The sequence below is a fragment of the Cebidichthys violaceus genome, unplaced genomic scaffold (assembly GCF_023349555.1).
Source record: "Cebidichthys violaceus isolate CVI_PGR_0920_01 unplaced genomic scaffold, fCebVio1.0.p SCAF_1, whole genome shotgun sequence".
NCBI classification, from domain to species: Eukaryota; Metazoa; Chordata; class Actinopteri; order Perciformes; family Stichaeidae; genus Cebidichthys; species Cebidichthys violaceus.
The window spans coordinates 12,044,564-12,071,545 of NW_027176262.1; the positions used below are offsets into that span (position 1 = coordinate 12,044,564).

The 26,982-nt window shown below is 40.2% G+C and overlaps 1 protein-coding gene across 1 annotated transcript; it reads right to left on the bottom strand.

Annotated features, from left to right (window-relative positions):
* Window positions 1-800: 800 nt before the first annotated feature.
* ttc12 (tetratricopeptide repeat domain 12) lies at window positions 801-18,683 on the bottom strand. Its single transcript, XM_068719427.1, has 21 exons — window positions 18,568-18,683; window positions 18,146-18,300; window positions 17,865-17,886; window positions 17,101-17,178; window positions 16,883-17,004; window positions 16,434-16,493; window positions 16,093-16,164; window positions 15,618-15,678; window positions 14,764-14,952; window positions 12,055-12,124; window positions 10,496-10,584; window positions 9,895-10,063; window positions 9,284-9,376; window positions 7,780-7,843; window positions 7,519-7,653; window positions 7,197-7,283; window positions 6,786-6,854; window positions 4,467-4,568; window positions 4,030-4,129; window positions 3,560-3,788; window positions 801-2,090 (listed from the first exon to the last, which is right to left on the bottom strand). The coding sequence occupies exons 1-21, from the start codon at window positions 18,617-18,619 to the stop codon at window positions 2,021-2,023; spliced, it is 2,088 nt and encodes a 695-aa protein (XP_068575528.1). The 5' UTR covers window positions 18,620-18,683; the 3' UTR covers window positions 801-2,020.
* Window positions 18,684-26,982: the final 8,299 nt, after the last annotated feature.

Here is a 26,982-nt window from a genome sequence, read left to right on the forward strand (position 1 = left end):
ACCTGTATGCTTGAACTAAAAAAGAAAATGTAGGCATAGCTGAATGTCATCATCAATTGTAGTTCAGTCTGTTAGCATGGGAACATAAGATACTTTGCACCAAAGTACAGCTGAGGCTCATAGGAGTATCATTGGAGATATTTGCTCTAAATCAAAGTAACTGTAACATTAACATTTTGACCAGAAGATGATGATGATAATGAAGTTATATTCGTTCTGTGGGGGATATGAATGTTTGTACTAAATTTAATGTCAATCCATCCAATAAGTATTGATATTTTAATCAAAACCACTGATGTGAACTTAATGGCAGCACTAGAAGAAAAGTCAGGAGACCAGTCATTTTCTGAGGACCATAAATGTCTGTACAACATTATCTTCCAATCCATCCTGTAAATGTTGAGATATTTTACTGGATAAATGAAGTGTGCTAATGATAGTAGATATATAGGGAGAGGTTTATCAAAGTCATTAGGATTCACCCGCTGGGCTCAACAGATATCTATAACAAATGTCATGGCATTCATTTAGATATTTTACTAAAAAACAACATTTTATGGAAAATTGTTATTGAAAATAGTTATTTCTGTTTGGATAAAAGTGGTGGAGTGACCAACAGAATGGAATTGCCACTCCAACTATGGCGCCGCACCTAAAAATTCCATATGTCATTTTTACTTCCCTCCTAACATGTATTGACACGGTGGCTGAAATTGTTGTTTCCAAGAAATTTGATGCCATACTTTTCTGCAGAGCTATCTAATCACAGCTTTGTGAATAATTGCACATACTCACAAACACACTCACAACCAGGACTTCTACACTGTCAGACCTTTTTATGTGGTGAAAGCAAAAATCATTCCAGTTCCATTTGTCTCTCCCAGTACAATTCTGCATCACAGTGGGTGTGTAAACATTACAGAGTTATGTCTCTGACCTTCTCATAGTGGCCATGGCTCAACATTCAAGTAGTGAGAGCAGCACTGTGGTGCAGTGGTTAGAGCTATTGTAGCACAGCAAGGAAAGTCCATTACATTCCAGTCCAATTCACAGCCCTTTCTGTGAGTAAACAAGTAATACTCATATCTCATGCAAATTTAGCAGACCCTAGATTTAGTCTAATTGTAAACAGTCTTTAAAATGCATGGTGGTAGGTGTAGATGAGGGGCCCAATTTGGAAAATTGTGTCCCCCTGAAGAATCAAAAAAAAAAAAAAAAAAAAAAAAATCAGTAAGGACTCAACTGCACCTTTTACGTAAATTAAATCCAAAAATAAACAAAGTGAACACACAGCTAAAATCAGCAAAATCACCCTTTAGGACACAATTATATTAGACCTTGTGATTATGGTTACATAGAGGTATGGCTGAGATTTGCCAGGAATACTAGCTGTTAGGCATGCAGTATGGTACATAATTTGCATTTAACATAATTCTTCATGGTAAAACCTTCAAGACAGATAAGTGAGTGCCCCTATGAAAAGGCTTCAACCAAAAGGATACAACGCTCTAATCTGTGTCTCACTTCAAATCCCATCAGTATGTTAATGCTGCCTGATCAATATCCGTTCTTCAGATTCCAACAATTACAGTTATTACTGCACATGGACCTCCATCCACACGTATTCATGGTAATTAACCACATCAATTCACTTTGCATGAAAAATAATAACACACAATAAGGTTGCTAAAGTTTATAGCCTTGTTTATGTAGATGAAACAATTAGGAGCAGAATATAATTCTAATAAAATAGATATTTGGTTAGACAAAATCCAAAATAATTCAAAAAAATGAAATTAATAATATTTGAAAAATGATAGATAGTGATTGGAATAGCAATTAATAATAATAGTTTTAATTAGAGAGAAGAGAAAGGGAATTAATGACTTCAAGAACTGCCTTTTTTTTTTCTTGTGAATTTTCTTTTTTTACATACGTCTATTATGTCTCAGCCCAAACAGACTACAGAGGAGAACAAGACTGATGACAAGCAAGGAGATTATACAATGTGCTGTAGCGTCTATGTAATAAGCTTCAAACAGGAGTGCAGGATCTCAAAGCCATGAAGTTCTCGAAGTGTGTTCATATGTCTGGAATTGAAGAAAGCAGTTTATTAAAAGAAAACACAGCGACAGTGTGTTCAGTGGGGTGGCATTCAATTGAAACAGCACTTGTGTGAACTAAAGAACACATCCTCAACACAGTCACAGCAGAGCTTTGTAGCCTGAAGGTACAGTAAAACATTTTCCTAAAAACAAAGAGACATGTTTGTTGCTGCCTTCTTCCATTATTCAGGACAGTACAACACAACAATTATACTCACAAAATCTGAATGCTGCTGCACTATATGGAAGATGGCCTCCAGCAGCAAAACATCATTGTGTAGAGGAATAAAATATGTTCACAGTTGAATTTTACACTGCAGTACAAATAAAACCCCTTCTGAATAAAAAACAATGAAGAGAAATACTGAACTTAAGGTAAGAGGAGCTATTATAAACTTGTAGGTAATGCAGACTTGTAGCTTTTGTGTAATACTTACATGGAATATGTAGTTGTATTTTGCATAAGATGTTTAGTAGAGCTGGCCCAAATACCAAAGGGCCAAAGGGTATTCAGTGTATTCAGAAAGCATTCAGACCCCTTCACTTCTTTCACATTTTGTTAATGTATGTTGCAGCCTTTGTTAAAATCATAAAAAAAATTTTTTGCCAAATGTATTAAAAATAAACAACTGGAATGTCACACTGACTTAAGTATTCAGACCAGAGGCATACAATGAGAGTAGAACTGTTTGCCGTGGTCAGTTCACTAGTAAAAAAGAAAAGGGCACACAGAACTATGCTTCGACCCTAGAAATAGAATGAGAGAGCCCGCTGACGGTCGCTGCTCTGGAAGTTCTCTTATGTAGGCCTGCATGGGATGGATGTTTATAACCCTTGGTTGCACCTGAGGTATATTCAATTCGATTGAAAAAAGCAGATTGGAAAAAAATATATCCAACAGACAGTAATCTTGATGGATTAAATTAATAAATTTGATAAAGCAATCAAACTAATTTAACAATAACTGCGGCCAGAACCCAAACCTGACTTAAAACCTCAGACCATTAGTATGACGTCAAAACACAATCTAAAGCATTAAGTGCTATCAAGACAGCTTAATCTGCTGCTGTCTATCAACCGATCCATCGTGATTTAGCAGAAAACAAATTGCAAATATTAAGAGAAATATGGTAATGTTATAGCTATCACCTTGTTAGTCACACTGACTGCAGTAGTCAAAGTGGTGGATGTGTGCAGGAGAGATTTTTTTTATATATATATACTGATTTTTTTATGCAAATAAAAATATAATAAACACTTGAATATATTTCAAGCCATCCTAGGCCAGAAATCATACACTTGCCTAATGCGTGACAAACTCTTTTAACCAGAGCCATAACATCACATTTTCTCATTTCAGTGAGACATTTCATCTTGTCTGTCAATGCTCCTTCAGGCTACTTTCTAGAGTGTAATCAGCAGCATGTGGTTTATAGACTGAGGTGAGAGGGTACCTGGGCTCGGATCGACACAGCTTTCCCAGAGCAATTGCTGCATTTTGTCGCACAGCTGTCCTCTTAGCATCCCCTGCAGCATGGCGCAGCAGCAGCAGCACAATATCAGTGCCCAGCAGGGTGCTGCCAATTCCCTCCAATTCAAGGCAGTGGGCCAAGCACAGGGCTGCATTTCCTGACGCCATCTCATCACAGCTGGAAGCCAGCAAATGACGTAAAATAGACAGCTCTGTGTAGAATGAAAAATAAATAGTGAATAAGCAAGGAATAGCATTTTAAAATGAATTAACATACACACATGCAATGACATGAAAATCAACAGATATACAGCACACTGCACTCAGATATGGAAATGAATGTACACACACTCACACACACTTCGTTTGCATATTGGGTCAACCCTAAAATATTATTCATAAACTAATGAGAGAGTTTGTAAAAGTAATGCTAACATGTCAATCATGTCTCACTTTTATCAGACTTCACCAGCTCCTCCCGTGCCAAGTGACTGGCAGCAGTGCACACTGTCAGAGTCTTAATGGCATACTGGGTGGCAGTCTGCCCTGTTCCCTGGGTAGGCAGACGCAGAAATAACAATGACATTAAAAAACTGAAAAACTGAACTGTAGCGGAATTGGTAGAAGAAAATCTACACAGTTTGAGTTGAAATATTAATATCAGTTAAGTACTTTCTACAAATGTTTTTTCATCAGCATGTTTTTATCACGTCTTTAGCTCATGATGATAGGGAATGTTTAAGGGTCTAAGAGTTTATGTCGTCATGGGCTGTTTGAAGAATATTTAATCCATTTATAGATGGTTAGGAAAAAGAATATCATTCCACAAGTCAAATACAAATAAGTGTTGATGTATTCAAAGATACTTGGCTATGTGTACAGTTATGCACCTTCAACAGGAAGCGCATGGTCCGGACTGCACCCCCCTGAATAACATGCTGAACAGCCTCAGGGGACTGAGGGAGGACAGTGCTCAGCACGCCTGTGGCTCTCTGGAGGACAAGAAGAATGTTGGCATTAGAAGTGGAGATAGCAGAAGAAAGAGAAAAGTAGACGATGAAAAACAGATGGGAAAACACAGCAGAGAAATAGACAGGATAGAGAAAGAGACAGGATCAAGAGAAAACTGCTGAGGTAGAAAGAAAGGTAGCAGAAAGAAACCCAAAACAGTTCTTACTGGACACAAAGAGAATTGGATAGTGTTGATGGAAAACAATGGAGGAGTAGGACAAGAGAACTGCTTTTTCAAGACGTGAAATCAGTGGGTGTTGTGGAGTGTGTTTACAGCAATGAAGGACAGAAAGTCAATTGTAAGACGGTGAATGAGTTGCACCGAGTGAACCTGTCAAAAACAAGATATGCCACCACATATACGCACACAAAACACATACACAACATTCAAACACAGCCTTAAAGAATGGCTTGTTGCCAATCAGGTGTGCAAGCATTGATGCACTGTCTATCCTGCCTGCTTGTTTTGCCTATATGTGCATTTGTCTTGTTCAGTGTTGCTATTTTCCATTTTTGATGTGTGTTATGTGTCTCAGTGTTATATATGTGCTTGTACTGTAGGTGGGTTTGTTCTGCTCTGCTCTAGTGTCGTACACTTTTATTTTGCTTATATGTGTATTGGTTTTATCTATACGTTACTGTCTATCTATGAATTTTAATTCCATTTTATTTGAAATTTTGTAATTTTTAGGCAGCCTTCGAACATCTGACAGCAGATGAAAACTAGCCTCTCTGGCTAACTCTGGCTCACTTACAGTTTCACTGTTGATTGGTGTGCATTGTCCCTGCAAAATAAATAAACAAATAAAAAAGAAAATAAATAAAAAGAAAGAACCACAAGAATAGGTCACACATGCTTGCTTTGTCTTGCAGGAGGGATCTGTTGAGTCACTCATTATTATTACATACAGAAATTTGAGAGTGCAAATTAGTCTATAAAGGCGACAAAATACGTATATTTAATGTGCAAATTAGTAATTTGTGAGAATTATTTCATTACTAATTTGAGTGATGCCATTTTGATATAAAAATGAACCCTCCCGTCCACTGCAGCTTTCAGTTAAGTATCACTGATCTCATCAGCCACATTCATAGCAGCAGCAGGCAGCCATTTTTCTATGGAGTTGGTAGAGATCAAATCAGAGCTAAGGGGCTACCGCATATTCAAACTACAGCTCCAATGAGATGGTAATGTCGCTTCATAAAGGGACATTTTAACAGCTTTTAGCCTGGTTCAAAATCTCACAAGACTGACGGCCGGTCTCAAGACAAGCAATACATTGTGGGGCAGTTGAGTATGTGCAGTAAGCTCATGTCTCATACACAGAAATTCTTGTTAATGTAGTAAACATTTCTTGCATACACAAAATCCATAAACTGTGCTGTGTGTATGCACTACATTCTTAATTTTACGTTATACTTGAATGAATAGTATGTGAGTATGCGATTTTGAACAATGCCCTCTTTTCAAAAAAGCTAATGTACAAAAGTTGAAACATCCCAGCAGCAATAATTGGGTCTTTAGGGCTTTGGTGTAAACTGTATGATGCTTTAAAGATGTAAGAGAAATAAAGACGGGACAAGAAAAGACAATAGATCTTTTTTTTCTTCTTTTTTTTTTAAGGATGTTGGCAGGTGACAATGAAGAAAAAGTCCCAGCCACGCAATGAGAGAGCACTAAAACAAAATAAAGAGACAGATGGGTGGAAGTGTGAGACTCTGAGGGCATTGCATAGGCAGTGTGAAACTGCTGTAACAGCCATTAGCACAGACAACAGTACCTGGAGCTGGAGTTTTAATCAACTGTAATGACACATATAGGATCCTCTGAACATTGTGTATTGCTGTTACCACCTTTTGGGGCACATTGTCAGTGAGCTTACAAGCCCCAGAAAAGGCCCGTTACTCAAGACAAATGTCTTTTATTTTCGCTGAGTTACCCGAAAGGATGGTTTTTATGCCTTATAGGATGTATGGAAGTTTGGAAAACAAACAAGAGAAAGTTTTCATCAATCGTCTTCAAAAACTGTAAAAAACTAACATTTTTCAAACCTTTCTTGGTCCAACACACAGTATTACAGCCAAACATGAAAACCAAATGGGAGTTATGATACAGAAAGGCAACAACATATAAGAAGTGTCGGAGTTTTAAACCCTGCTGAATACTGTAGTGTAGTACATAGGTCATTTTCACTTACAGTTATCACTCCTCCATCACTATCCCTCAGCAGGCCCAGGCAGCAGTTGCAGAGTGAAACAGCATGCTCCTACAAAAACGAGACGGACATGTGGCTAAACCAATTTTCACATACATTTCCCCTCTGAATAGGTGGCATCACACATCATGGTTCACACAAATGCTCCCCCTTGGCTTTATATATGTTTTACAATACAGAATATTTTAAAGTGGCATGGAGTGAATTGTCAAAACATACAATTCTATCAAAGGGCCCCCCAAACTGAATGATAATTCTGCTCAACAGTATATAACACACAGTATCAGTTAGTACAGTTCCCACTATTAAGATAAGAAGAACTTTACACTCATACCCATGCTTAACTGAAACTCCACCCCAGGCAAAGTAATTATCATACACAACTGTACTTACCTGAATGATTAGAGAGGTGATCGCTGAAAGGTTGATGATCAAACCAAGCAGAGGGTAAATTACCTCTTTGTATTCACATGCACTGTACTGCAATGATAGCAAACAGATTCTACACTGAATAAAATGCATACAGTGAGTTTAAATACCAGCTTAACATTTGTATAATATCCAAGACAGACTATATCTATAATATCTAATTGTGCCATTCAGACTAAACTGTTGTGTTTTATTTCTTTTTCCAGGTCCTGGCATCTGAATTCAACTCAATGAACAAATGATTGTACTTTTCTATGCAAAGAGACCAGTCTGTAATGATACTGACAATGGCGACCACAATAGCCTTCCAACATTCTGGATCATGAGCAAAACTGTGGCAGATGACGTCATCTCGAGCCAGACAGCCGATAGCCGATATCAGCGATGCAAGGACATGCTGATTGGACTTGCTTATATTTCTCTGACAAAAGGAAGAAAACAGGTGTGCACACACACACACACACACACACACACACACATAAACACACTTATAGATATTCAGTGAATACTTTATATTAATATGAAACTTTGTATTTACATATCTTACCAGTAATGTTGTAAATGGCAGAATGACAGAGTCTGTCAACACGTCCCTTAACTGAATGCAAAATCTGTAAGAAAATATGAAAATATTTTTACTGTACATGTAAGATAGACATACTATGTATATGGGAATGTATAATCCTCAGTTTAAGTTCTTCACAGCCCAGCACGATACAAACAGACAGAACTCCATCAGGTCTGCCTGCAACAACTACTGCTGTATTGAGCGAGTTAGTACACCCAGTGCTGTAAAGCGTCATCAAACAGGCTTCATTCAAACTCAAAACCAAGCGACGATGCAACCCTACACAAGCCATGGGCTCAAAGTTGTCGTAAAATACATTTCATACAATCATGTAAAAAACACACAAAGGTAAATCCACCAAACTGTCTGCCCGCTTAGCAGCGGCTGAGTGGCAGCAGGGTACAGCAGTGTATGTACTGGTAGTGCTGTTAGCTGTTAGCTAAACACACCGTCCAAAACAATAACAGTGTGCAAACTGTTTTCCCCACACTGTGTCTCTGGCAGCAGAGTAGCGACTGTGGGTCGGTGATGCAGTCAACTGTGTTATCACTAGCGATCCTCAGAAGTGGCGAGTGAGGAGTCAATGGCAGTCAATGGCAGTACAAAACCACTAGTAAAAGGTGTTTTGAGAAAATGTGAGTCACCGTAACCAAGACAGATCCTTGAGCATGCCGCCATAACTGGTCTCCCAAAATATTATGGAGTTTGCTGCAGTAGAATGTGAGATTAGCTGTGAAAAGACACAGGGGTGCTCACTCACTCAGTCACGGATGCAGAGACTCACACAGTTACACACGACCGAACACATAACCTCTCTCCAGGCTTACACCTGGCAGAGATAAATATGCTGTACATCATGTATAAAACCATATGTGCAAATGTTTGTACATACTGTACAATGTAATGTTTTGCAAGATTTGAAATCAATATGGAATTTGGAACGGTTGTGTATTATTTTTGTACTACAAAAATATCCTTAAAAGCCGAACATTGATTCTGCGGAGCTTCAACGCTGAAGAGAAAACCCCTGCAGGATATAACACATTTTTGTTGAGTAACTCTCTTTGAGCTTTAGACAGGGAAAATTGATCTGCCCATTCCACTGCTTGACACCTCAACTTATTTCCCGCTGTGTCGGAGAGCCTGGGTTATCCTTTCATGTCTTGTTTTCATGAGGAGCCAGAGCTGAAAACAGGTTGAGAACGGCCTTTTGCCTTCAAGTGACATTAACACTTGTATAGCACATGTTGAATTATTAAAGATGCCACACTTTCCATTTCCCCTACTGACATGATGTGACGATGGAATTTAAAGTACTTTAAATATATATAGGTATGCGTCGATAATAGGCTGTCCGGTGGGTCATATTCTGAATTCTGCAGAGGATTTGAAAATACAGTATGTATTTCCTCGTCCAGAGATAAATTATATCATTTCCTAGGGTGTGAGGGGAGCTACTCTGGTGTTTGTGTATCAGTAATACTTGTTTTCTGCTGCAAAATTCTCCAGAATGTTGACTGCTGTATTCTGCTGCTGCTTTGGCTTTGAGATGCACGCCATGAGGTTCCTCACTAACCTTTGGATCCAGATTAAGAATAGAGAAAGATAAAGAAAAATAGAGGGAAAGAAAAGGGATAAAAAGAAAAATATATCAGTACAATATATTAATTCTTCCTAATTTTCTGAAAATCCAATTAGCTGCAGCTCAGATGTTATCAGACATACAAATGATAAGAAATCACTTAGGCCACTTAGTGTAATTGTTAAAACTATGTCCTACAGTAATGATATACAACATTCATTGGTTCCTCTGCCCTGAAATCTCATTAAATGGACATGCAAATTAGACTGACAATCACAAACATATGGCCAGAGGCTGACCACTAATTTCATTCAATAAAACAACGCCAAATGAAAGTCATTCAACTACTCAATAGGGATGCAAGGAGGCAAAGGAAATAGTATTATACGCAATTTGATTCATTAGAACATACATTGAGCCTACCATCGCTGTCTACATACTTAAGTGTATTTTTACTCCAGCTATGTGATCTCATCAGTTGCACCTAATGACAACAAAAAGGAACATCTTACATTGGCACATCCAGGTTGTCAATGGCCAAAAGTCTTCCATGTGGCATCTGTGAGTACACACATAGTAATGCCAGGCATTCTTTCTGCACTGCAACATGCTCTGATGTTATCAAGTGCACAATGGACTGTCTGGTGAGTGGGAATGTCATTAACATTTTCTGGTTTTCATCTGGAAGCAAAAAGAAAACATGGTATACATCCAAAGAATGAGGTCACTAGAAATAGCTCCCTGTTATGTTCCCAAAGAACAACAACCTAGTCTGTACACAATGACATGAATGTTAGGTTGCTATACTTGTGTTGATACTGGAGAAATGCTTTGTTTTTCATATGGAATTCACATGCACACACACAAACTGTTTAAAGGAACCATCAAAGTTGGCACTAGCACTTGATGTGCGGAGGCCCACATAGCTTGTGTGATTTAAAGTCAAATAAAGGTTTGACAAAAGAGAAGGTTTAGTATCACATTGTCAAGTTGTGCAGTAATGCCACAATGCAAGAGAATAGAGGATTGTATTAGTATCCCAATTCTTTTCTTTTTTTTTTTTTTTTTTCTGCTAACTCAATGAGAGCAAATTGCTACAAATTAACAACATACCGTTTCCACAACAAATAACCCTCCATAATTTTAGGGCAGACGCACACAGCTCCTGGCTGTCTGGATCCTTTGTTTTCTGCAACAGACAACTGCAGAGAAAATAAAATGCAGTGGTATTAGCATAGTTATCTTCTAATTAACATAAAACAAATCAAATTGAAATACTACTGTCAAATCATGAAAATGTTACGTACATGCAAGTATGCTAATTAAATGTATCTCAACACAACACAAAGGGTGGAATGAAAATTAGAACTACAATAATGGAACGTAATATATGAAACAAGTCCAAAATTTACTTATAGATAATATTCTATAATAAATATTTGTTAATTATACCAGACTCCGGTAGCAATTTGACAATGTCTTTCAGTTAAGCTATATAAAGAAAAAAAAGTCCAATATGCATGAAAAGGTTTGTGACTATATATACAGTATGTATTGGTGCTGATACTACACTTGAATGTCATAATGCACTTTGCCCTTCTATTTATCTACATTTGATGTAGGTAGCATGTGAGTGATGGCCACAAAGGAGTTTGCAATACATATCACTGTTGTCTCTGCCCTGAAGAAGCTTGTATGTGCTGCCACTTGCTTGCTGAAGGTTAGTGCCAGATTTCTTATTTTAATATCTATTAGATGCTAATTTAGTTTTCACCTTTAGTCATTCAGAGTGTACTTTTGCTGAGAGCAATGCTCTCTTTTTTCGGGAACACCCTGATCACATTCACATCAACTACACATTCACACCTGGAAACTGCTCACTACAACCCCATGCTGCAGCTCCACTGGAGCAGCTGGGGTGGAAGGCCTTACTCAAGGGCACCTCAGTTGTGGTAATGATGAATAATGGTAACTTCCCCACCCAGATTTATCCTTATGGTCTGGGGAATAGAACTAATGGCCATTCCGCTTCTCTAACCTATAGGCCACCACTGCCCTACAGGGTGCACCTTGAATTTCAACGTTTCAGTTTTTGTCCCTTTGCTACTTTTTTCTTTAACTCTTAATAAGAACGTTGGCGTTTCTACTGTGTAGCATGCAACAATGCACTGGACTTCTTTGTGACATGGATCACATAGGTTTCAATTGTTTGCATTTGGCTCACAGCAGTATCCTTGTTGGCTATTTTCACGAGGTTCAGACTGCAATTATGTTGCAATCTGTGTTCTAACTTGAATAATGCCGATGCTAAAATGGACAACGTGGAAAGTGTTAGTTAGACGAGACAAGTTAATGATAACCTTACGGATCTGACATGAGGGATTCAAAATGTGTATCTTGTAAAAAAAACACCCCCTCTTTCAGGGACAAAACACAAGACCTTTGTTCATTTCAGCACTCATCTCAATCTACAGTGTGATCATCTTTTCCTCTTTGGGCTGTTGCACAAACAACCAGAAAGAGAGAGAGCGAAGGAGGGAGGGAAGGAGGGAGGGAGGGAGAATGATCTCTCTAGTTTAGGCTATCATTGTGTCTGTATGCCCCTGTCTCTGGGTCCATCTGTCAAAGCTCCACTGAGGGCTGACAGCTACCTCTCCCTCTGGTCTCCTTACCTTCTCACCGTGTCATTGCTGCTGATGATACTAAAGCCATTGTTTAGTCTGAAAAGGGTCTGGGCTGCACCTGTTAAAAAAGAACAGTAGATAGTGTAAGAAGACAGAAAACTACATATCATTTAAGTTTTGCTTGTCTTGTTCACTGGTTTACAGTCAAGGGCACAAGAGTAAAGAATATATAAATATGTTGAGAAAAGGAGGAACGTTAAAGAATGGTGTATTTTCCTCTTATTATGAGTTGGGTATACAGAAAGTAGAGCAGGGCAGTGAGGGAACACTTACGGGAGAAAGCTGGCAATGTCAGCCCTTTTGAGATCCTTTCAGTTGTGAGTTATGTAAGTGTTGCCCTTTTCAATTGAATGGCACTCTGTGACAGGTATTATATAATTTGACATTTTTATTCATCTAAATGAAGGAAAAAGAGTGATTGGATAAGAAATGTTTGCCAGTGGACAGCCAGTGCAAATAATATGGATTATTACAAATATTAATACAAGTTAAAACTAATTTTTTTCTTAGCTGAAATAAATATTCCTGAGTGGGCCATTGACCTTGATGTACTGCTAGGTTGTTTTACAAAAGCTCTGATTTCTGCCTTTTGGCAATAGCTAACGAGTTATATCAAAAAGTGTGGAGTTTCAAAGTCATTTCTTCGGTCAAAAACATTTACAAAAATATCAGCAGCTGACGGAGGAGGGGTGAACAACCTGGTGGAGAGCAGCTGCTGCCGGTCTACAATGGCCCCTTTTCATACAGTAGAGGACTTGGTAAACAAATATTGAGCTACATCTTGTGTACAACACATTTTTAACAAACACATGATCACCATTCTGTAAGGGGATGTACCTGCTTAGCCTGTTTGGTTTCATTCATCTGAAACATTTTGCAACAAGTACTGTGCTAGTTCTAAGCTAAAGCTTGACATTATTTGTTGCCTGCAGCCGTTTCCGTCATCATGTTGCAGTGTGGGATTTGCTGTCTCTTGTTTATTGTGCTACTTTTGATGAACAGTTTTGGTGTGAACCAATACTCTGTAACTAAGGTATTTTTTTCTTGATCTGGGAGGTTGCTAGAATATACAATATATAAGCTTGGATAACCCCTGGCATGTTCCAGGGCCACTGTTCATCGATAGATCCTCAGGCTAGCCTGTCATAACTCAACAAAGCCAATGGACAGGCACTAGCTACACACTCTAAATGTGACAGGAATGAGTGCAGGTAATGCCACTGAGGTTCTGGAATGGACACCTGCTATCACAGGTGTTTCGTTAAATTGCACCCAAGACAGCCCCAGAAGGCTTAACAGTGTTAGCTGTCATCCCATAAAAATCCCCCTCTTTGTCTGCTCAAAAACACACAACTTGCAATGCCTACACAGCCCTTCAATACCTTAAAGTTTATTATTCATTACAACATCACTTCACTGATGGAACAGCTAATGCTGCTGGCTTGGAACAGCCCACTCAGCAGTTCAGCAACCAAATTACATCATCATTTATACACTGTATAATTCTGCTAATTGAGAAGTTTAGAAACAGATCCCAAATCAAATCATACTAGCAGTTTCACTTCTCTCCAGGTATTGCCAAATAGTAGACAGCTTATTTTTATTGATCTGATTATGGAATCAAAATATAAATAATTTTGTTCAGCACAGCAATTTGAATGCAGCTGTTAGTGTTACATTGTTTTATGTCTACCTATCATCTGCACAGTGGCCAATCACACCAGGCAGCACTGAGTTTGTGCTCTTTCAGTTTGGCTTCATACTCTATATTGGAAATGTGCTCACTGTGACAAGCAAATGGAGCATGAAGAGAAATCAGTGATGGACAGTGTTAGGTGTCCCATCTCTTCCGTTGTCATAAAACTAGACATGAAACAATCAGTTTTTCCAGCCCTGATTGACCTGATACGATGCCCTAAAATGCTCACTGTGAGTTCTTAAAGGAATACTTCACCCCCAAAATGACCATTTGTATGTTAATTACTTATTTTGTGCGACCTTGAATTTTGAAGAAAACTTAATTTTTTTTGCATGCCTCCACGGTGAACGAAGAATACAAAAAAATGAAGAATAGTCCTGATAAATTAAAGTAAATGGAATAAACAGCAAAACTATATAAAAACATCCATTTATAAACTCTTAAACCATTTGAGCAGTATACTCTAAATCTTCCTCATCCAGTCACACGCTCACTACTTCCCAAACACATGCATCTTCACTAAACCTTACTATTTAAAACACTTTAAGTTTGTGCAGACACGTTACTCGTCCGGACACGGAGATGTGTAGTGTGCGTGCCTGTTTTCGCTTGTTTTCGCTTGTTTTCACTTGTTTTCCTTTGTTTTAGCGTAAATGCATCTGTTTGGAAAACAGTGAGCATACATATACATTTTTAGCAGTTTTTGGATTCTTCAATCACCATGGAGGCATGCAATAAAAACTAAGTTTTCTTAAAGAATTCAAGATAACATAAGGTGAGTAATTAATATATAAATGGTCATTTTGGGGCGTATTCCTTTATGTACTGTATTCCGTAACCTTGCTAGCCTAAAGGCTGATCTTTTTCTGACCATTTTAGTGATATTTGTGAAAATACAGTAGGTAGACAAGTGAAGCAGGTTAAGGTTAAGTAAGCATAGACACAAAGAGATTAAAGGAGAAAGATAATTGTGCAAAACTTCTCTCAAACACACTCACAGTCAGTAACTGCTTGTGACAGAATCTCCAATCCTCCACAGTAGTACAAGGGAATCTGGCCAGGCCTTGACAACTTCTCCAGCAGCTGAGGCACTCTTGTGTCATTCCCCTCTCCCTTGTCAAACTCTTGCCTTGCATTCATCTCCTGACTCTCTCTTCTCTCTTCTAAATCAACCTGGGTCAGGTATTCTGCATGGAGAAAACAAAGGCGATAAAAGAAGGAAAGAAAGCAGACTGTTATATGACAGAACGTTTTTTTTTCTTAGCATTAACTGAAGTTTCACTGTGACAGAACAGAAAGAGCTGAAAGTGTCATAATAGTGCAACAGCCATCCTGAGATGACCACCCCACTCGCTTATTGCCATAAACATGCACCACCTGAGTACCATAGGCCTGCAGGTCTATACTTAGGCAGTATTAGAAGTATTAGAAATGTCATACTGCACCTGAACAATAGCAAAGAGACTGCACAGTGGTGCACATATGCATGATTGAGTGCTATTTTTCAGTTTATAGCTGGATGAGTCCTTTTCAAAGGTATTTGTACCAAACACAAGCGTATGAAACACAATTATAATGACTGAATGTGTCTTTTTGCTGGGCAACCGCGTTGTGACATTAAGCTTTCGGTTGTCATGAAAGTCTTGCAATTAAATGAGCTGCAGTCAGTGAGACCACATAACTGACAACCAACTCAACGACAATGTTTCCTATATTCTTTTGATGGGCTCCCGTCTAACCCATATGGTTTGACATAATACATTGCCAATTAAGGCAGTTATCACAAAAAGACTTGAATATATTAAAGTTTTTTCCAACCTAACCTCTTGGGGGAAAAAAATATTTTCTTTACCTTTCACCATCTTCTCCATCACAGGTTCAATTTCCACAATCTTTTCAAAGCAGTTTCTGGACTAAAAAAGGGAAGAATTTAGTTCATCGATGGTTATATGATGTGCTTCATTGTGGAAATGGAAATTAATCGGGTCACTCCAAAAGATTACAGTATCACCGCACAAGAATTTGGCAAAAAGAAAACTTTGATGAACTTTATAACAGGTGTATTACAAATATGTTCACCAGCTATCAATATTAAATACAAGCTTATGTTCCTGTGAATGGATTGAAATACCAACAAAAAAATTAGATTTTAGAGCAGATTGCTGTGAGACTAGGACAGCTTGTATGCTTGCTATCTATTCCAGGCATACAACTTTCATTATGTTGTTGTTTTTGCTATAGTTATAGTTAGATGAGATGCTGTCTGTACACAACAGTGACGTGTAAAAACAGGAGTGATAAGATGTAATGGCAGTAATTATTCTTACCTCTTTATATTTCTTTAACGCCTGATATGCTTTCCCCATGTGTAGGTAAGCCTTTATGCACTTCTCATTACACTGAGAGAGAGAAAAGGATCAACAAAGTAACAGATAAATGTTCAATCTGAACTTCAAAGGAACCCTCCACTCCAGAAATGTGTTACAGTGATATGATTACAGAAAATCAATAGACATACTTCCACCCTAAACTTAATTAAGATGATATTATTGTAAACTTGCATTTAGCTTGAGTGACGTAAATAAAACCACTCAACCCATTTGCCTACTAAACATATCTCCACTGAACTACAAGATTCTCTGATGAAACTATGACGAATGGACATTACCTTCAGGGCCCATTCACAGTCACTGATGGCCTCCTTGTACTTCCCCAGCTTGATGTAGGCCTAAGTAGATTTAAACATTAGACAGGCAGTAACAGGGCATCAAAAACAGAAAAAATTAAACCTGGCCTTACAAAATAAAGAGTGTGATTAGTAGTGTAGCATTGTTTGTTTCTTAATATATCATAGCGGAGACTTTCAAGATGCTTGGTCTTTGAATATTGATTGTAGAATTAATTGAATGGCTATAATCATATTCAAATTAAGATAGCTGGCAAACCAAAGGTTTCTGCATTACGTCGCAGTTATATGCACACAAAAGCAGATCAGTTTTGATTCCTTCTTCTTTTGTCACGTTTGCCTTTAATCTGGGATCAATTTGTGGGATTAAATTATGAAAAACTGTTTTTGTGTTAAAACCATTAAAAGATTAAAAACATAAAGATATTCACTTGTGCTCGGTTGGTGTACAATGGCTGCATGTCCCTCAGTTCAGCCAAGCCATCACTGTAATACTTCACTGCAGTTCCATAGTCTTCTTGAGCATAAGCTTCATTTCCCTTGTCTTTGAATACTGCAGTGACACAAACGGTATAACATTCAAACGGATACCTTGGTAGCCCAACGGAGCACCTCCAACAGCATTTTTAGGGAACAGAGAATAACACACCGGTTGCCTTGATTGCTTTTGCAGTCCTTCTTACTCTTCTGTCTTCAGCATCTCTCTCAATAATCTTCATGAAATTCTCTGGTAACAAAAAAAAACAGACAAAAAGGATGAGTATACAATAGACATACTTAGGAAAAATAGTAATACAAGCTTTTAAGATCACTACAGTGACTTCTCAGTGATTTATGTGCTAAATGCTCACCTAGAGATGGCTGCTATCTGCTCCCACATAGTCTGATGTATTTCTACAGTGTGTGTCTTGGTGGCTAAACAGTCAGTACTACAAGTCTCCTATCCACTAACAATTGTAAGAGGCCTCCAGACAAGCAAACCAACAAAAACACATCACTCATGTCCAATCATTCATTTTCCTCTAATCCATAGTAGAGCACTCCTTGCTATGACAGACTGACAGTTTGATAAGGGAGTGAAACGTCTGTCAACTAAATTGACAAAGCTATCACAAAAGGTGGGGGCATCTGAACCGGTCTGAGCAGGCAAGAAGCAGATAGCGTGAAACATAGTCACCCTTGAAACTAAAATTCTAGAGGACCACTGTCGGTGTTGCAAATGACACACCTTGTACCACATCTCTCTTCCTACTATAGCATATGGCGAGTCACAAACATGCATAAAAGTTATATTTATTGCTGTATTTTGTTTGGCTCAGAGAAACATTTCTTGTTATGCACAATGAGGACATATAAGTCTTGCTTCAATAATGTTTCAATTCAGTGCAAGGGACAACCAAATAATCTGCTCACCTGGACTTTTATGCTGCAGATCCTGTAAAACAGGAAAATAATAATTAAAGACAATGTTAACAAAAACCTTCCTAGTCTCTATTACTGTACATTGCCTTGTCCCTTCTTTACATGACCAGAAATGTCAAGGCAGACAACACAACAACAAGTTGCTGGTTGTGCTCTGTGTGTTGTTTTGGAGGGACAGAGATGGCAACAGAGAGCGAGACAGAGTGAGAAAGATGGAGAGGCCGGAGAAGGAGTCCAACTGTACTTGGGTGACTTTGTGTGCATGTCTTTACCAAGGAAGTCTGAAGTGGAGGGTTTGTGTTGATTGCAGTCTTGTTGACTTTTGCCCTGCAGGGTTCATCCAAGGCAGCGATATAGCAATCAGCTGTCTCTATTGCTTTTTGCTGGACTTCGACATCAGAGGACTTTAGGTCCTTCACTAGCTCACCTGAAAATAATTAATAATATATTGTACTATTTACAGGCTTAACTCACACATTTAATGTATATATAGTAATCACTTATGTTGTATAAAAGTACTATTTAAATACTTTGATTATCAACATTGTTTATTTTGACCCGATTTAAGTTTCTTACAATTTCTACATATTTCCTATATTGGTACCTTGCAACTCTGAAGGGTTACAGAAAACATGGCGTCATTCAGATATCTGTTAGCTATAGCGTGTATAAGGTTAACTGCTATATTACTCACTTATTTTGTCAACATTCTTCAAAAAACTCTCGAAATCTTCAAGTTTGTCCATCGTACTTGGCCCTTTCAAGCCTGCTGTTGTTATTGAATAAGATATGTAGCGTTTAGCTCTTATCTAACGCTACATTTACTTCACACTGACTTTAGTCACAAGTCTCAGCGTTGAGTTTCCATAGGAACGTGATGCCTTCATAGCCGCTCGTAAACTTGTATGCTCAACTTGAAACTGCACACTGTCGTAATGCGACGGTATACCGCAGTGGATAATATTGAAAGAAAAGCGGAAATCGGTGGTATGTGCAGAACAACTACGAAGGAACAAAACTAAACTTAATGTCGTTGTTGTTCATCAAAATCTGTCACTTACCAAGTATTTGTCACCTAGACATAAGGGAAGTGAAGTATACACCTTTGTTTATCTGAGCGTCATGACAGCACAGGAAGCGTCATGACAGCACAGGAAAGCAGCACTTGTCGTCTTGAATTTATGTTCGTCTTAGATATCTCGTTCATGAGACTGAAAAGTGTTTCAGGGGCTTTGTTTCCCTGCATGTATATTCTGTGCTTCCATACTGTGCTGTGAGTCCAGTACAGAGTGGCCAAAGAATCTGTGTTTCTCCTCAACACTTTAATGAACCGGCTTATAAAGTGACCATCTTCCTATATAAGGGCATCCTACACTCGAACTTGCGCCTTCCTTTTTCTCAGTAATAGATCAACACTGCCTCCTTGTGGTTAAAGACACATAAAGAGACACGGCTTTGCAAACACTTTTCTAAAATCATACTTTTCAAACACCTTTCTCCTCATTATATGGTAAATTAACATTTAATGTGGCCAAAACTTTTAGAAAGAGTAAGAGATGACTTGAAAATATAAAAAATACACAGTGAGTAAATGAAGAATCGAATATAGACAAAAAATTTGTTGTTCTTACCATTTGTTATAAAACCAAGTTAGTTGGTCAATTTGGCCCATATTAGTCACATAACAAAAGTATAGACACAAGCACATTGAGAAGATGAATGTTGTTTAAAAAAAAAGCAATACATGCCTATGAAAGTCTAAGTCTAAGTCAAGTGAAATGTTGGGCATCTTTATCTCCCTGTGGTGACCAACAAGTCTACTTACACTCCAAGCAACACACTCTTTGAAGGCGATGGAAAAAGCCAGAGGGGCCCATCAGTGGGGGAATATTGCTTTATTATATAAACCACATACATGATTCATTACCTAGAAGAGTTGTACTGACAATCAGATTTGATTAAGGCCGTTAATAGAGGAAACATCCTCAATTAAAGTTGTGGTCAGCTGTTGGTTGAGGAAAGACTGCACCCAGTTACTTCTAAAAAACAGACAGTGCAGAACAAGCTTTGGGCAACATCGTTTGGCACAACTGGACTTCATGAAGTGTTCTACAAAGCAATGGGAGCAATGACTTCATCCCTAAAGAGTGCTCAGCTCACAGCTAGATCCCAGTCAACAACAACCCCTGACAGTGAGGCTCTTTATCCTCACTTACACAAAGCAAATGGGGTGAAAACATTCCAGTGAAACAACACACTGAGCATCTTCACTCGCCATTCACTTGGATCTTGTTTTCGAAATATTCAGTTGCAGGCAAAGAGAGATCACAGCCAAATACTTAGACAGACGGAGAGCACATGAACAATGATATCCACACAAAAGCATCTTGTCGATGAAATAAATTTATAATTGCTCTTAAAATAAAGCAATAGTGTAGAATTCAATGTCCAGCTGCTGCTTATGCATTGTGTGAGATTAATTAACAGAGCTTAGAAACGTCATTGTTCATGTCAGCTTTTGCAAAACAGCTGCTACTCTGCAATATGTTTAGATTGAAGCAGGGCAGAATGTATAGAGTTATTTCTGTGATGGCTGCAGACGGGCTTTTTCAATGGCCAGACTCCAACTGCTGTGGATGCCATAGTGTCGTGTCTCAGAGGACGACAGATGCAGGCAGCACAATGCTGCCACTGATTAATTGCTTCTCTCTTTATCTGCTTTTCCACAAAACATTGGCTCATGGCTCCAGTCTTTCTTCTGAGGTTATCTTCAAAGATGAACCCCACTTTAAAACTGCACCACAAGTTAAAATGATTTCTAGTTTGGCGATGGTAACCGTTTTAAAACTTTATGCCAGTGACGTGAACATGCCAGTATAACTGAAATAGACTGTACACAGTGTCCTTTCAACAATCTTTATTTATCTGGTTTTATACAGAAAATTACGGTAAGTCCAACAAAAATTGCTGAACAATAAAGATCTCTCATCCTGTCCTTGCTTTTATCTATTTGTTCCTGTTTATTCATTCAATAATTTCAAATTTAGGAGGCATTTATGGCACTTTTCATAGCAAAGTTTAAAAAGTGCTTTACAAGGAAAGTAAAACAAAAAAAAGTAAAAGAGCAAATGCAAGTAAAAACAAGAAATGATAGGGGATACAATTGAATAAATGCAACATAAAATGAAAGTATTCATATTACTGCAATCTCAAGTCAATTGTAAAGACATAGATACTTCAGAAATTATTAAATTACATTAGATATTATGATTAAACAACATACAGTATGTCCTCCTGTCCTTTACTCTTTTTAGGCTATATGTGAAATGTTATTTCTAAAGTACTGAAGTCAGGCAACAAATTGTAAGAAGGAAAGTAAGGAGCCCTCTCAGAATCAACAGCAAGACCTTGAACCAGGTGAACCAGGTCTTCATCTATGCCTAACTCAAACTCTCTGAAAGTGAACATATGGCTAAAGCCCACTGTCATATCATATTTGTATGTCAGACATTACCATGACCATCTGATTTACTAGCACTACAAGTGAGACATGATAAATGGAGACTATTCCACTGCCATTGTACCTGGTGCACAACCAGACAGCTGTGCCCTCTCAGGGGAAGGCTGCTGTAGTGTACTCCAGCAGGTACCTATTGTTGCACACTTGAATATCAATTTTGCAATTTTGACAGCTGATTTACCAATTTAATTGCTGTTGAGAATCATCAATCAATCAATCAATAAAAATGTATTTATATAGCACAATTTAAAAATACAACAAAGGTTGCTCAAAGTGCTGCACATACAGTAGATAAGCAGTCATACAAACAAAGACTTGATTAAGAACAGTAAGTGACATTAAAATCAAGACAAACTGACACAAATCACACAAAAGTGCCATGTTAAGATCAAAGGTGATAGTCCAAGGAAAAGTAATAGGTTTTTAAACGACTTTTAAACATTGGTAAAGTGGATGACAACCTAATATGAAGGGGAAGGTTGTTCCAGAGCTTACGGGCAGCGACAGAGAAGGACCAGTCGGCCCGGGTTGTCATTTTTGTTTTCGGAACAACTAAAAGCTGTTGGCCGAGAGATCTTAGTGAGCGAGGTGGGGTATAGGGCAGCAGCAGGTCAGACAGATTAGGAGTTTGGAGGTCCAATATAAATGATGAGTCTAAAATCACACCCAGATTTTGTACATGGACTTTGCAGTGGGTTGTCATGAGGCCAAGACACAATGAGGGATTGTCCGGTATAGCAGCTGAAAGGCGAGAGGGATTTATTACCATAATCTCTGTTTTACCTTCATTGAGGCATAGAAAATTTAGCGAGAGCCAACTTTTGACATCTGCCAGGCAGCACATTAAAGAATTTAGCGAGGCAGTTCCAGGTTTGAGGGGAAGCTTTATTTGAATGTCGTCAGCATAGAGGTGATAAGAAATGTTATGTTTCCGGAAAATGGATCCAAGAGGCAGCATGTACAGTGAGAACAGTAGTGGACCCAAAATGGACCCCTGCAGTACCCCACAGGTCAGGAGGGCTGGTTGAGAGGAGCAGTTGCCCATGTTGACAGAGAATGATCTGTCGGTCAGGAAGGACTTAAAACATTGTAGGGCAGAACCTTGGATGCCGACGGAGTCGGGAGATTCAAATTTCGTGGTCCACAGTGTCAAAAGCAGCAGAGAGATCAAATAAAAGCAAAATGGCAGGATCTCCAGCATCAGCAATGATTAAAAGGTCGTTAAAAACTTTTAAAAGGGCAGATTCAGTGCTGTGAGATGTTCTAAAACCAGATTGAAAAACATCACCAATGCCGTTCAAACTGATAAAAGATTGAAGCTGTTGAAAAACAATTTTCTCAAAGATCTTTTACAGAAAAGGCAAGGTGAATATTGGTCTGTAATTTGATGGGTCAGAGGGTTCCAGATTAGGTTTCTTCATGAGAGGAATTACTGTTGCATGTTTGAAATAGACAAGGGACTGAACCAGAAAACAGACAACTGTTTATGATTGACAGTATACATGGTCCAATTTCAACAAAACCCTGCTTAAAGGCCTGAGGGGATGATGTCAAAGTGGCACATTGTAGTTTTTAGTTGTTAGTTAGTTTAGTTTAGAGGGAGACAGGCTTAAAATGGTCCAACACAGCAGAAAAGGTGGGAGAGTTACTTGGATCAATGTAGTGGGATGTAACACCAGACCTAAATTCTGAGATTTTATCCTGGAAGAACTTAAGAAAGGTGTCGCACTGTGTTGGAGACATCCTTAAACATTTCGGGATTGGGGAGTTGAATGTGAATCTATAAGTTGGAAGTGGGAAGATATTCTCGGCTGACTTGCATTGCTTTGCACAGCGCTAACCACTAATAGCAAACTAAACTAACAGTACACACTGATTTACCTCGCTGCAACTCAGCCGCTGCTAAGTGGGCAGACTGCTTGGTGAGGTTAATTTGTTTTTTGTAAAGATTGTATAACGTTTCTTACTTTGAGCTGATTGACTCCATACACCCCCACCTGTTTCTGAGTTTGAAAAAAGTGTGTTTTATGAGGCCTTACAGCCCATTGGGTGGCTAGACGGGGGTTAGCCAACTGTGGGTTGTATTCATTCAATCACACAATACAGCAGTTGTCGTCAAAGACACACCTGGTAGAGATCTAACCTCTACAGAGTGTTAGAGTGTTAGATGTTTAGTTTAAACTGCACTGCCACAACTCATCAGAATGCATGCTGATGAGACGACAATCTTACTTGAGGAGCATGAACAAGGTCTGCAGAAGATGCTTAATGCTGTGGCTGATGGTGCTGGAAGTGGAGACTAGATGCAAGAAGTGCAGTTATTTTGAATTAGTGTAATGTTCATGATGCCTTTCGCATCCTTTTGTATGGAACACAGATTGAAGTTTGGTACATAAATTACTAAATAAATTATTGTCTGAGAACTACAGACTTAAAGTATGTATAGCAGAATTTAACAAAAAGTCAAAGTACCATTAGTTGAAGATGCCCAGTTCAAGTTTTATTCTTCATTCTATGATAATTTAAGGGCTACATTTTTAAATAAAATATCCTTAATTTCTCAGTTCTTCTGGTTAGATGATTACAAAAAAGAAAAAGAATACTGAGTTGTGTTTTAGGAAGGACACTTTTTTATTTGTCAAGTGTTACAGTTCAGTCATCCAGCCATCAGTAATTTTCTATTGATCCTGCCTCTGCCCCACTCAGCCTGTCAGCCACGCCCACCTCGTCAGTTCACTCCACTCACCTGTGCACACAGCTGCCTCTCATCACATGCAATCAGCCCAGCATATAGTCACCAGCTCCACACTCACTCCTTTGCCAGATTGTTCTTTGCCATGCGAGTCTTTCCAGCGTTCTCCTGCCTGTCTTCCAGGTACCGACCTCGCTTGTCCCTGATTCCCTGCTTTGTCTGCCTCCTGGTTATTTGACCTAGCCTTCCGTCCCCGACCAAGAACTTTGCCTCTCCTCTCCTGATTCCTGTTTGCCGGTTTCTAAACCGTTTGCCTGTCTGCCGGAGTCTAAGTAAAACGTTGAACTTTTTACCTCTGTCTTCTGAGTCCTTTGTACTGCAATTGGGTCCATACACCACCTGTTACAGTACAATCTGGCCAGACATGGACCCAGCAGGACCACCCTCACCACAGAATCGGTTTGAGAGGATTGAGAACGCGCTCATGCAACATCAGCAGAGAATGGAGGAGGCTGATGCATACGCCAGACGAGCTGCAGAGGCCAACGCCTTTGCAGCCCTCTCCGACCAGTTGCAACAGCTGATGTCCACTCGCCCTCCTGCAGTTCCAGTCCCCACACCGGAACCTCCTGCTCCAGCTCTGCCACAGCCCAGGATGATCTCCGAGCCCCGAGCCCCTGAGCGATATGATGGAAATCCTGAACTCTGCGGTTCATTCCTGATCTCCTGCTCCTTACTCTTCAGCCTGCAGCCATACACATTCGCCACCGAGGAAGCCAGGGTGGCGTACGTAATCAGCAACCTGACCGGCAGAGCCCTCCTCTGGGGAACAGCAGAGTGGGAGAGGCGGACTCCCGCCTGTGCATCATTCCAGGCCTTCTCTGAGGAACTACACAAGGTGTTCGGGTTGGGCGCTTCCGGATCTGATGCCGCCCGTGATCTGCTCTCCCTGCGCCAAGGGAACCAGTCAGTGGCTGACTTCTCCATCGACTTCCGGACCAGGGCCCGTCGGAGCGACTGGAACACTGCGGCTCTGCGCGATGCTTTTCTGCATGGTCTGGCAGACTACATCAAGGATGAACTGGTTTCCTGTCCTCTACCTTCCACACTTGATAAACTCATTGAACTTACTGTTCGGCTGGACCTCCGCATCCAGGCCCGGACAAGGGAGAGGAGACAGAACACTCCTGGTCGTCTCGACCCAGCCCGCTGCCCGTTAAAGAAACAGGGCTCACCAGTGAGTGAGGAAGTCCTGGTGAGTCACACGGCAGCAAAGTCTTCCTCCTCAAGCTTACGCCCCCTATTCCAAGTCAAGCTCCTCCTTCCTGGTGGTGCACACACCCTGCCCACCTTTATAGACTCTGGTGCAGATGCCAACATTATGGTCGAGAGCTTAGCCATACAACTGGGACTTAAGAGGGTTCCGCTTGACACCCCAATTCCTGCCAAAGCCCTTGATGGCCATCTTCTGGGGACTGTCACTCACCAGACTTCTCCTGTCCACTTGCTACTTTCCGGTAACCACCATGAGACCATCCGGTTTCACCTCCTGTCATCTTCCAACATTCCACTGATCCTAGGCTACCCTTGGCTCCGTCGACACAGCCCCCACATCGACTGGGCCACAGGGGCCATCCTCGGTTGGAAGAACTCCTGCCACCAGGTCTGCCTTAAAGAGGCCTCCGTACCCCAGCAGACAACGCACTCCAGTTCCTGTCCTGACTTGTCCAGAGTTCCTGCCGAGTACCATGACTTCCGGGAGGTGTTCAGTAAGGCTAAGGCGACTTCATTGCCCCCTCATCGGCCTTATGACTGTTCCATTGACCTGATGCCTGGCACTTCACCTCCCAAGGGGCGTCTGTACTCCCTGTCTGGTCCTGAACGGGAGTTCATGGAGTCTTACATAAATGACTCCCTGGCTGCCGGTATTATCCGACCTTCGTCGTCTCCTGCTGGGGCAGGATTCTTCTTTGTGGAGAAGAAGGACAAGACACTGCGCCCCGGCATTGATTACCGGGGACTTAATGACATCATTGTAAAGAACCGGTACCCTCTTCCCCTCATCTCCTCAGCCTTTGAGTTACTTCAAGGGGCCATGACCTTCACCAAGCTCGACCTCCGTAATGCCTACCACCTTATCCGCATCCGAGAGGGGGATGAATGGAAGACTGCTTTTAACACGCCCACCGGACATTATGAATATTTGGTGATGCCAGTCGGCCTCACCAATGCCCCGGCAGTCTTCCAGGCCTTGGTCAACGACATCCTCAGAGACATGATTGACAAGTATGTTTTCGTCTATTTAGACGACATCCTCATTTTCTCCAAGTCCCGCAAAGAGCATATCCACCATGTCCAGACGGTCCTCCAACGCCTGCTGGAGAACTCCCTTTTCGTGAAGGCCAAAAAGTGTGAGTTTCACACACAGTCTGTGTCATTCCTGGGTTACATTGTGACCCCGGGTCACCTGGAAATGGATCCTGCCAAGGTGGACGCAGTTAGGTGTTGGCCAGTCCCTGAAACCCGTAAGAAGCTGCAGCAGTTCCTGGGCTTTGCCAATTTTTACAGGCGCTTCATCCGCAACTATAGCTCCATCGCTGCCCCTCTCACAGCCCTGACATCCTCCAAGACTTCCTTCCGATGGTCCCATTCTGCAGATACGGCCTTTCAGACCCTGAGGGACCGCTTCAGTTCTGCGCCCATCCTCCAAGTCCCCGACGCCAAACGGCAGTTTGTCGTGGAGGTGGATGCATCTGACATGGGTGTAGGGGCTGTGCTGTCCCAGCGAGCAGCCAGTGACCAGAAGCTCCACCCATGTGCCTTTTTCTCTCGGCGTCTTTCCCCAGCCAAGAGAAATTATGACATTGGTAACCGGGAGCTCCTAGCTGTTAAACTGG

Bases quoted from the DNA above. Each gene is read 5' to 3' on its own strand.
- ttc12 (XM_068719427.1), bottom strand. From the start codon at position 18,619: ATGGACAAACTTGAAGATTTCGAGAGTTTTTTGAAGAATGTTGACAAA. The intron at 18,301-18,567 runs GTGAGTAATATA...AATTATTTTCAG, and splicing joins GAAGAATGTTGACAAAATAA to GTGAGCTAGTGAAGGACCTA. The intron at 4,130-4,466 runs GTGCATAACTGT...CTGCCTACCCAG, and splicing joins CCATGCGCTTCCTGTTGAAG to GGAACAGGGCAGACTGCCAC.